The 11,342-nt window shown below is 42.6% G+C and overlaps 1 protein-coding gene across 1 annotated transcript in view; it reads right to left on the bottom strand.

Annotated features, from left to right (window-relative positions):
* Positions 1-11,342, bottom strand: part of LOC138738512 (histone H4 transcription factor) — a 31,732-nt gene that overhangs the window by 13,033 nt on the left and 7,357 nt on the right. Inside the window, exons 3-6 of the mRNA XM_069888841.1 lie at positions 7,874-8,100; positions 3,816-3,927; positions 1,993-2,145; positions 662-739 (exon numbers count right to left, since the gene is read on the bottom strand). Of these exons, the coding sequence (XP_069744942.1) occupies positions 662-739; positions 1,993-2,145; positions 3,816-3,927; positions 7,874-8,100 (570 nt within the window). The remainder of the gene's footprint in view (positions 1-661; positions 740-1,992; positions 2,146-3,815; positions 3,928-7,873; positions 8,101-11,342) is intronic.

Here is an 11,342-nt window from a genome sequence, read left to right as displayed (position 1 = left end):
GTTGCAGCATTTCTGTGATCTAGAACTATGAATGCATGAGGCATAGAAAATGTTTGAAGAATTGATGGCTATAATTTTGTAGAGATATTCATAAATGTTTATGAAGAAGATCCCATAAATAGCAAATGGATAAAAAAAGTTATTAATTTTGGTTGGCTGAGAAAATGTCCAATTCTTCAAACTACTACAGAGATATTTTCATCCACTTAATTAGATAGTTTTACAGCTCATCCAAACAGTGACATCTCTGAAGGCACATTCTCTCCAACCACCCCATCTGTATTTGACCCAGTTACTGATTTTGATTAAGTACATAGACAATTACTTCCAAACTACATTACTTGGCTCCATCTGCACATTATTCCTCCTTGGTCCACCTCACTATTTTATTCCATAATCTTCCCTCTCCACTCTCAGTCCTGATGCAGGATCTCAACCTGAAAAGTCGACAATTCCACCCCCCACCCCCCAAACCTGCTGTTCGACTCAGAGTTCCTCCAGCAGTTTGTCTTTTGCTATGCACTTATGCACTGTGTCAATTCACACTAGCTCAATCATATTATAGCATTGGATAGGCAGAATTGTATGAAAAATCAACTATTCCAAAGGTGCATTAACCCATACTGCCTTCCTAATCAAAGCAATGTCACGGGCAACCTACCATGATTCCGCACGTGGTCCCGTAGCAGTCTTTCATTCGCAAACTGCTTGTCACAATGCTGGCAGGGAAACATCTTCTCTAAAAATCAAAATAGAAATTATGTTCTGGCTCTCCAAGTGGAGTTCAAGATCATTAATTTTATCCATTCATGTTAACTTGTCATAGGTGGAGCTGTAACATGTTAATCACTTCATCACAAGGAGCTGACAATTTGCATCTCGAGAAGCATTTCCATGTGGAAACATGCAAAACTAGGGGAAATAAATGCCAGTAATGTGAAAGAAATTCAGGAGCTTTTTCTTTACTCTAATAGCAATTAGAGGGTAGAATTTGCTACAATGTGAACTGGCAGACACATTTAAGGAATAGCTTGTGTAAAGAAAAGGAAATAAAAAGTTACCCAGTTTGGACAAGTTGAAGTCAAATGGGAAGGATATTTGGAGAATAAACATTTGGCATGGACTAGTTGGGCCAAACAGCCCACTTCTGAATTATGCACATCTACAAAATCCAATAGGAATTTGTGTCTAAGGAAAGCAAACAGGATTTATGGAAACAGGCAAACATTGCAAACTGCAAAACGGCAGAGGGTTTTGCAAATGCTCACACTATCTGAATGACTTGTCAGTTTTTAAAAAAATCTTTGCTAAAAGACCAAAATGAAAATGTGATTATACGAAAGAAAAGATTACTTTCACAGCAGCATCCTATGCTATCAGAGAAGTTGAGGCCTAGGACAGATCACCCACAATGACTTTGAAATGAGGGGTTGGATAGCCAAAACACAGTCCTATTTTCTTGTGCAATTCCAACTAATATATAGAACTTATTGGACACTATTCATGATTAATGATCCAACAAGATAAACTCCACTGGGATCCTCAAAAAACACAAGGATCTATATGATATACATAATTATTTCATCATTAGGAAGCATTAAAATTCCAGGAATAGCATCCTCTTGGATTCATTCCCAGAATGCATCTGCCAAGTTGCATAATTAGACAAGGTCTGTTGGAAGACTAAGTAGTCTATATCCCACGCTAGCTGGTGTGAAAAGGGAGAGCATGGTCAAGAGGAGGTGTTTGACACTCAATCCACTCTTATTTACCGGTTTTTGAAAAATGCGATAAATTATTGGATTCAGAGGATGTTTAATCACAATGGAAAAGTTTCCCAAGTTCAAATCTCAACTCCATGCATTGTTTCATGAAAAGCATGTTCGTAAAAAAACAGCAATCAGGAACGTTATTGAAATTCCACCAAGCAAATTCCAAGACTAAACTAGGGAAAGCACATAAACAAAACATTCATCTGAAGTAGCTACATACCCTCTGCCGACGACTGCCGACGAACATGATCATAAAATTTGGTATTGTTGGAAAACATCCCTCCACAGTTGGGGCAGGATGCAACTTTTTCTTGTGTATGACTCCGCAGATGCTCCCGAAGTTTAAACTTGATTTTAAATGTAGCAACACAACCTGAAAATATTAATGAAATAGAAATACATATTTTGTTCACTAATTCTTGGCAACAGCTGGTGATCAAATATATTCTTATAAGTGTTCACATATTCAAAGTTATGATGCGGAAGACCATTCAAGTCATTGGGTCTGTGCTCCATCCAAGAGAACGACCCTGTTGAATCCCATCTTTCATAGCTCGACAGGACACTATCTTAAGTAAATATTCAGCATTTTTTTAAAAACGCGATGAGAGTTTCTGTCTCTATCACACTTTCGGGCAGATATTTCCAGACCACAAAAAGTGGTCTCCCACTTCTCCCTCATCTCCCACTAATGCTTCTACTAATTATTCGAGAATCCCAAACTCTAGCTTAGCAAAGCTTTCCTTAAAGCTATGATTTTCAAATCCTGGCAACATTCATATTGATCTCCTCTGCACCCTTCGTACATCTTTCCTGATGACCAGAATTGTAAATTATATTCAAGTTGTGACTATTGTGTACAATTCTAGCACACTCCTCTGGCTCTTGACATGTTATGCCTTAGTTAATAAAAGAATGGAAATGTATTCCTTTTTAACCCTCTCGTGACCCCTGTCCTGCCACACTTATGGTACTGCGAACAGACGCTCCAAAGGTGCTCCATTCTTCCACTCCTTCCAACGTCCTCACATTTATTGTGTATTATTTGAAAGCGCAAGTGCTGGCTGTTTCTTACAATTGAAAGGAAGTGGGTGGAGCAAAGTAGGATATTGGTGGTGCTGTATAATCATGCAGAATCTTCTTCACCACACTTTGGAAGGTCAGACAGTCATGGTGTGCATGACCGTTCAGAAAAACCCACCTGATTCATTGTTGTCCTTCAGGGACTCAAGGATAACAGTGATATGACTGACACTTGACTGCCCTTTGAAACGTCAAAGAAACCATTCACATCAAGGCCATGCAGCTTTCCCATTGAGAGACAAATAAATTCAACCCTATTCCAAGAACGGCTGTAGTGCAGCAGTGCAGTTAAAAGGAAATTTCAGTCCAGTGGAAAAAAAAAGACTGCTGCATGCATGTTGATTAAAAAAAAAAGAACTATTTGGAATTGATAGAAAGTGTCTGAATTACGATATCCAAACAAATTATTTTTCTGAAATGCGATCACAATTTTCAAGCAAGAAACATAAATCCTATTCACTGAAAGATCACCCGTTCTTCTTTCCAAGTTGCTGATTAAATCTAGATTCTCGGAAGGACCTCTGCCTGCTATTTGCAAATAAAAATAATACAATGAATGATTTGAACGTTAATAGTATGATTTTAAAAAATAAGCTAAGCCTTTAAGCTTGATTGCAAATGTTCATGGAGACTTAAAAAGGGCAAGCTGCAGGCTAAGTGAGGTAGTTATGATAGGTTTGACCTCCACACCATTGTGAGGGCACCAAGCATATGCACTTAAGGGTTCACGACTGTTATTTTAGTTTCTTTGCTCCTGGAAGAGAGACACTGGTCGACAAGTCAACCTGCCCTTCGCTACAGGAACAGGAAAGCCCATTGAGTTTAACTCCAAGCTGGATATTTTGGATGATTCAAGGCTGCAGACTGGCCATAAAATAGACAATAATAGGGTTCAAAGGAATAGCAGAATTATATATTCAGTATAATTATTTGCTTTATCTATTTGCTTCTCCAGATTACCTTTCCAGCAGCATGAAATGGCTTCAGTTTTGTCGGGAAGAATCTCTTTATCTGTGCATTGCCCATGCATATCTACATGCCGATAAAACCATTCTGGATTGTCAAATGTACTCTGCGGGGCAAAAAGGGAAATCAATAAATGTAAAAGATTCCAAATTGGGAGCTTGGAAATAATAAGGTTGCAGGTCACAAATCAGCAAAGCTCAAACTTCACTAAATTTTCATGTTACAGAAATTCATTAAAGTTTTAAGGCAATTAGCATAAAAGTTTCTCTTGTATATCCCAATAAAACATCTCAAAACAAATCGCATAATGGAAGATTAAAATGGCAATAATTTAGTACCACTCAATTTTGATGCAGACTTTAAGAAAAAAATTAAGATGAATGTCCAATACAGATTGATATACTAAAGTAAAACACAATGTTGGAGAAACTCAGCTGGTCAACAGTATAATTTATGTAGCAAAGATAAAGATACATAACCAACATTTCAGGCTTGAGCCCTTCACCAAAGTATGAAAAATGTCGGAAAGTGCCCGAACAAAATGGTGGAGGGGCAAGGGAAGGAGCATGGTCCCAAAGGCAGGAGGTAAGAGATTGTTAAGGTGCTGGGTAAACCATTCAGATGCAAAAATCCAATTATACATTTTCCAAATTGCTGAGATTTTTCCCATAGTATTCTGTCAAATGCTGGTACTTTAGTCAACATCACAAAGCAAATTACTTGATCTTCAACCACAATGGTATTTACAAAAATTCCCCATGGCACTTCAAATAAGCATGATTGAACAAAGTTTGATGCCCTATGAAAATAAGAATATACAGTTCAACTCCAATTCTCCTAAATTGGAGTCTCCGAAATCCTCACTTATCCAATTTTTTATATCTAAAATTTCAGATAAATGAGGATATCCGAAACAAATCAGAAATCCTCATTTATCCAAAAATTTTCAAAGCCGAACTGACCTCACAGGTTGAAAAAAAATCACTTGACATGAAGATAGTAGGATTGTCCTCGTTTCATATAACTCACTCCTCTCTCTCTTTCCATTTCTTCTTTACCCTCCCCTATTGACTTTTCTCTTCAACTCTCCCTCTCAAACTTTATGGAGTGATACTCCATTGAAGCTGGCTCCTTTATCTATTTAGCTTTAGTCGTGGCTAAGAAATGTATAGCACTTACTTGGAAAGATAAAAATATATTAACTTTAGATAAGTGGTATTTGGAGATGAAATTTTGTTTGACTATGGAAAGGATATCTTTTTCAGTTGAGGATAGGATGTCTTTTTATAAGTTAAAGTGGACTCCGTTGCTAATTATATGCATTTAAGTTTGATTTAAATATATGTTTAAGCGTGATATTTTAATATTGATAATTTTTTTTTGTTGTTAGAAATTTTTTTTAGGTTAAGTTTTATCTCTTTTTTTTGTAAGTGGGTATTTTTTTTTCCATATATAATACTGTTAATTTTATTAACTCTTCACTCTTTATTTTTGGGGGGGGAGGGCTGGACTAATTTTAAGTTAGATTACTAATATTGTGTTACAATTAACGGGGGGGGGGGTTATTTTGTGTAGTTTTCTGATGTAATATTGTAATTATACCATTTTAATTTTTTTAAAATTTTTCTTTAAATGTAATTCTCTATTGTATTCATGTTATAAAATTTTAAATAAAGTCTTCAAAAAAGCTGGCTCAACGAGGGGGAAAAAGGCAACTTTTATGGAGTCCTAAAAGACTGCTCCAGTATTGCTTTTATGGAGAGCGGCGCCGAGAGCCATCCTCCCGAGCCGAGGGAAGCAGGGTGATTGATGGAGAAGAGCCACCCATCGCCGTGAGGTCAAAAATATGTGCCGAGCAATGGCCGTCTTCGTTACCCATCTCGAACACGCAGCTAGAACCACTCTAGGAAATGCAGAGTGGTTCCAGCTGTGTGGACGATTATGGGAAACAAAGAAAGCCATTGATCCTGTATTAAAACACGAGGATCACCCCACCGAGCTTCCCTGCACCCTTGTCTGCCTCCTTTTTGCCTGGGTTGGTGAGGGAGCAAGGGGCAGAGGGGGAACGGGAAGAGAACATTTCTGTGTGGCAGGAGGGAGCCCTAAACCCAGCCACCAATCACCGTGGGAGCCCTGGTGGTGGCTCCTGGGTTGCAGGCTGACGGTGTCATTGCGATGTCATCAGCCCACCTCCTTACAGCCACTTGACGTGGAAGTGCCTTTATGGAGGAGGTGGAGCTCTTCACCTCGGACTGTATACTCAGGAGGGATCGGAGTCCACATGCTGGATCTGCCCTCTGAGGTTTTATGGAGGTAGGTTTAGCGATGTAAAGTTGGAGAAAATTCACCTTTACACTCGCTTATTTCTTCACTATAAAAAAGGCCTATTGTCTCTCAGCCACAAGAATCGCTTGTCCCAGTGTCAAGGAGAGCAGGCTCCTGGGCAGGAGCAGGCCCTCAGACTCAGTGGCATTCCCTCCCCTTCCTTCCCTCCTTGGCACACCGGAGCTCCCAACGCCAACTCCAAACTCTCCCCTCAGCCTACTACTGCACATCGAACTCCCCGGTGTGCATGTCCTGTAGTCCTAAGGGAGGATTCAGAATCGGGACTCGGGTGTCGGGAGCTCCAGTGACCGGAGCCAGGAACCCACTGACTTGCCAGTGAGTGTTCCTCCAGCCCAGAAAGCCCCCCCCGGGGATCAGCAGCAGAGGTGGGGATGTGTCTGGGTTGGGAGGTCTCAGTGATCAGCAGCGGCGTGGCCAGCATTTTTTGGGGGGGTAAGAGTTAAACATTATTTTTATGCTTAAAGAGCCTTCCCTTGTTGTTTGTTGTTGTTTAAACATCGATGCTGTTGCTACTGGGCAGTTTAAAAAATAAAACGACCAGTTATCTGAAAAAACCTTATTTCCGACATTATGGATAATCGGAGTTGTACTGTATGAGGCAGTTGACCAAATGTTTAGTATTGATTTTTAAAAGCATACTGTACACAACTGGCTGCCACATTTTCTATTATTACAGTATCTAGTTTCAAAATCATTTATTAGCAGAAAATCACTCCAACAAGTGATTACAGAAAGCACAATATTTAAAATTTAAATGACTGTAGTTTTCTTTTATAATGAGTACTTCTGAAATGCAGTCACTTTGATAAAAAACCATTCTGAATTTTCCATTCATGGAAAAATATGAAGTCTTGTAACATTACCTCTCTCCACAGATGCAGCCTATTTATTGTAGATTGCCACTTTTAAAATAATTTTCAAGACTTGCTTTACTGATGTTGATTTAAGTACTGACATTTATTATAGTTGGACTTCAGTTGAAAATTCTTAAAAATACATTAATTGCATTTTCAACACCTTTCCTGCCACAGATTTTCTCCTCTTGCTGAAATGTTTTCTAGACAATGACTACCCTCATTCACTTGAAATCAAAGTTTCAATTGCTTTTTTTAAATGGGCTTATGAAGTTTAGGGTATCACAGGAACAGAATTATTACTTGTATAAATCTGGACTTTTGAACATTAGCAGACCTCCCGATCATGCTTGATTAACAATGAAAATGCATTAATTTTATTGAAGCTTTAGGAACTTCAAGGAAGGTTAATGTTTTTAAAAAATAAGCTTATAGTGAAGTATTGCAAATGCTTTACGGTCATGTGGTAATTAAAGTACAAATTTTTATCATCACAAATTGTTCAATTCTCTTGAAATCACACAAATCTTGTGCGCATTTAAGATCACAAGTTTTAACCATATAACCGTTTACACCACGGAAACAGGCCATGTCGGCCCTTCAAGTCCGTACCGGTTCACTTGAACAACTCCACTAGCTCCTCCGCAAACTCCTGAGGAAGTAGAGGCTTTCTTCATGATGCCATTGTCTTGATGGCCCCTTGAAATTCAGCTACTCCAAAGATTGCAGAATCCAATGCTGTAAAACTTCTTAATTTCTTGACCTTCATCGCTATTTTTTTTCTTGACAATTTGTGGCCAGCTCTACTTTTCTTTCTAGGTGTATTAAAGCAAGATCAAGGTCTATACTTACATCACAATACTCCCACTGGCAAGTGAAAGTCTCTGCAATCTCTGGGATCAGATTTTGGTTCTGGCTGTCCAGGGAGCACATTGGCAAATCAGGACGAAGTCGTTGTAGCTCTGAACCGAAGTATTTCAGCTTTGTATGATAGCTGTGGAAGTTGACATGTACCACCAACTCATTGGGCCCTTCCACTGCCAGGAATCCACAGCCTCGCCAGAGGCACTGGAACTCATCTGGAAAGAGAGTGAAAGAAAAGTAATTTACACAACGATAACTTATGAGTCTGAACAATGCATTTTATTTTTGTGCCCAATCCTCAATAATCACCAGGTACCAGGCAGAGGTGGACACTTCAAAACTAGCTAGTAAAATGTTTACCAGAAAAAAAACCCAGAATCATACACTAAAGAAATAGGCCATACCATCCACCATTTACATGCCCATCATCAATTACCCAATGACACTAATCCCATTTATTAGCTTTTATTCCTTAGCTTTTTAGACCTTGGCAATTCAGGTGCTCATCTAAATATTACTTAAAAGTTATGAAAGCACTCCATTTCCGCCACCCACTTAGTGTCCCAGGTTCCATATGTTGTACAGTAGAATCCCCATTATCTGGAATTCAATCAATTGGAAACTCAAATAACTGGCAAAAAAAAGAGAGAGGAAATAAATAAATAAATATGTGTAGTTCGAATAAATAAGATTGGGCAGATGGATCCTGCAGGAGAGCGCTGAGGTTGCGTTAGATACATGCAGGTTTGCCCCGCTGAACTAGCAATGCATGTGCATTTTTCTTGCTGTTGCCACTTGTGTGGAGGTAAGCCAGGTTGTCAGCACGCGGAAGGTGCACCGAGGGCCTGGCCAGGACACTTGTGTGGAGATGAGCGGACTGTCAGCATGAGGAAGATGCTCATGTAAAAGTAAATGTTCTCCGAAGCAACACATGGTGAAGATGGGAGCAAACATTCAGCCAGCGGAGTGCCTCGGTCGTGCCCTGCTCACAACAGCTGTTTGAATAAAGTTGCTTTGTTGTGAAGATGAAGAGCCAACCGATGCTGCTGGAGCGACTTTCCCAAAATCTTTCCCTATCCCTGTCTAATAACATTATTTATCTTTTTTTAGTATTAGGTATATTTGTAAGGCTTTATCTGAAAACTTGCAGGAGGGTGGGTTAATTACGATGGTAGCATGGTTAGTGTAGCAGCTAGCACATCGTTGTTACAGAAATTACCTGATTATAGTGAATTTTACATAATTAAAGAGTACAATACTGATTTTATTCAAATCACTTTACATTTTGCACTGTCTTTTACCTTTTAAATGGTGTATTCTTAATCTTTTTTCTTTCTTTGGTTTGGCTTCGCGGACGAAGATTTATGGAGGGGTAATGTCCACGTCAGCTGCAGGCTCGTTTGTGGCTGACAAGTCCGATGCGGGACAGGCAGACACGGTTGCAGCGGTTGCAAGGGAAAATTGGTGGGTTGGGGTTGGGTGTTGGGTTTTTCCTCCTTTGTCTTTTGACAGTGAGGTGGGCTCTGCGGTCTTCTTCAAAGGAGGTTGCTGCCCGCCGAACTGTGAGGCGCCAAGATGCACGGTTTGAGGCGAGATTAGCCCACTGGCGGTGGTCAATGTGGCAGGCACCAAGAGCTTTCTTTAGGCAGTCCTTGTACCTCTTCTTTGGTGCACCTCTATCTCAGTGGCCAGTGGAGAGCTCACCATATAACACGATCTTGGGAAGGCGATGGTCCTCCATTCTGGAGACGTGACCTACCCAGCGCAGTTTGAACTTCAGCAGCGTGGATTCGATGCTGTCGGCCTCTGCCATCTCAAGTACTTCGATGTTGGAGATGAAGTCGCTCCAATGAATGTTGAGGATGGAGCGGAGACAACGCTGGTGGAAGCGTTCTAGGAGCCGTAGGTGATGCCGGTAAAGGACCCACGATTCAGAGCCGAACAGGAGTGTGGGTATGACAACGGCTCTGTATACGCTAATCTTTGTGAGGTTTTTCAGTTGGTTGTTTTTCCAGACTCTTTTGTGTAGTCTTCCAAAGGCGCTATTTGCCTTGGCGAGTCTGTTGTCTATCTCGTTGTCAATCCTTGCATCTTAATGCAAGTATATTAATTAGGCATTAGAACATTGTGTCTCAAGTCAACCAGAAAATTTGCATATCTGACATCCACAATCCCAGTCGGTGCCGAATAATGGGGATTCTACTGGATTAATTTTCTCAAAGTATTCAGACAATGCTTGGTGTGCAAAATTTAAGTTTTCATAAGACACAGGAGCAGAATCAGCACTGAGTCTGCTACATCATTCAAATCACAGCTGATCTATTTTTCCTTTCAATTTCATTCTCCTATCTTGACCCCATAACCTTTCATGCCCTTACTAATGAAGAAATGTTTTAACTATTTCCAGTGACTTGGCCTCTAAATTGTGGCAATGAATTCCACACATTCACAATCCTCTGATTGATGAAACCTCTCCTCATCCCTGTTCTAAAAGGACATTCTTTAATTCTGAGGGCTTGCTTGTTGTCTGGTCCTAGACTGTCTTACTACTATCTAGCCCAGGGGCGGCCAACCTTTTGCCATGTGTGGCCAGATGGTGTGTCAGTAATTGAATAGTGGGCTGCATGATTCTACAATAAATGAAAGCTCAGGGGAGCGGGGAGAGCGAGCGGCTCAGGGGAGCGGGGAGAGCGAGCGGCTCAGGGGAGCGGGGAGAGCGAGCGGCTCAGGGGAGCGGGGAGAGCGAGCGGCTCAGGGGAGCGGGGAGAGCGAGCGGCTCAGGGGAGCGGGGAGAGCGAGCGGCTCAGGGGAGCGGGGAGAGCGAGCGGCTCAGGGGAGCGGGGAGAGCGAGCGGCTCAGGGGAGCGGGGAGAGCGAGCGGCTCAGGGGAGCGGGGAGAGCGAGCGGCTCAGGGGAGCGGGGAGAGCGAGCGGCTCAGGGGAGCGGGGAGAGCGAGCGGCTCAGGGGAGCGGGGAGAGCGAGCGGCTCAGGGGAGCGGGGAGAGCGAGCGGCTCAGGGGAGCGGGGAGAGCGAGCGGCTCAGGGGAGCGGGGAGAGCGAGCGGCTCAGGGGAGCGGGGAGAGCGAGCGGCTCAGGGGAGCGGGGAGAGCGAGCGGCTCAGGGGAGCGGGGAGAGCGAGCGGCTCAGGGGAGCGGGGAGAGCGAGCGGCTCAGGGGAGCGGGGAGAGCGAGCGGCTCAGGGGAGCGGGGAGAGCGAGCGGCTCAGGGGAGCGGGGAGAGCGAGCGGCTCAGGGGAGCGGGGAGAGCGAGCGGCTCAGGGGAGCGGGGAGAGCGAGCGGCTCAGGGGAGCGGGGAGAGCGAGCGGCTCAGGGGAGCGGGGAGAGCGAGCGGCTCAGGGGAGCGGGGAGAGCGAGCGGCTCAGGGGAGCGGGGAGAGCGAGCGGCTCAGGGGAGCGGGGAGAGCGAGCGGCTCAGGGGAGCGGGGAGAGCGAGCGGCTCAG

The sequence above is a fragment of the Narcine bancroftii genome, chromosome 7, assembly GCF_036971445.1.
Source record: "Narcine bancroftii isolate sNarBan1 chromosome 7, sNarBan1.hap1, whole genome shotgun sequence".
Taxonomy (NCBI): domain Eukaryota; kingdom Metazoa; phylum Chordata; class Chondrichthyes; order Torpediniformes; family Narcinidae; genus Narcine; species Narcine bancroftii.
The sequence above is the reverse complement of the archived record's forward strand: the minus strand, read 5'-3'. Positions and strand labels throughout refer to the sequence as shown.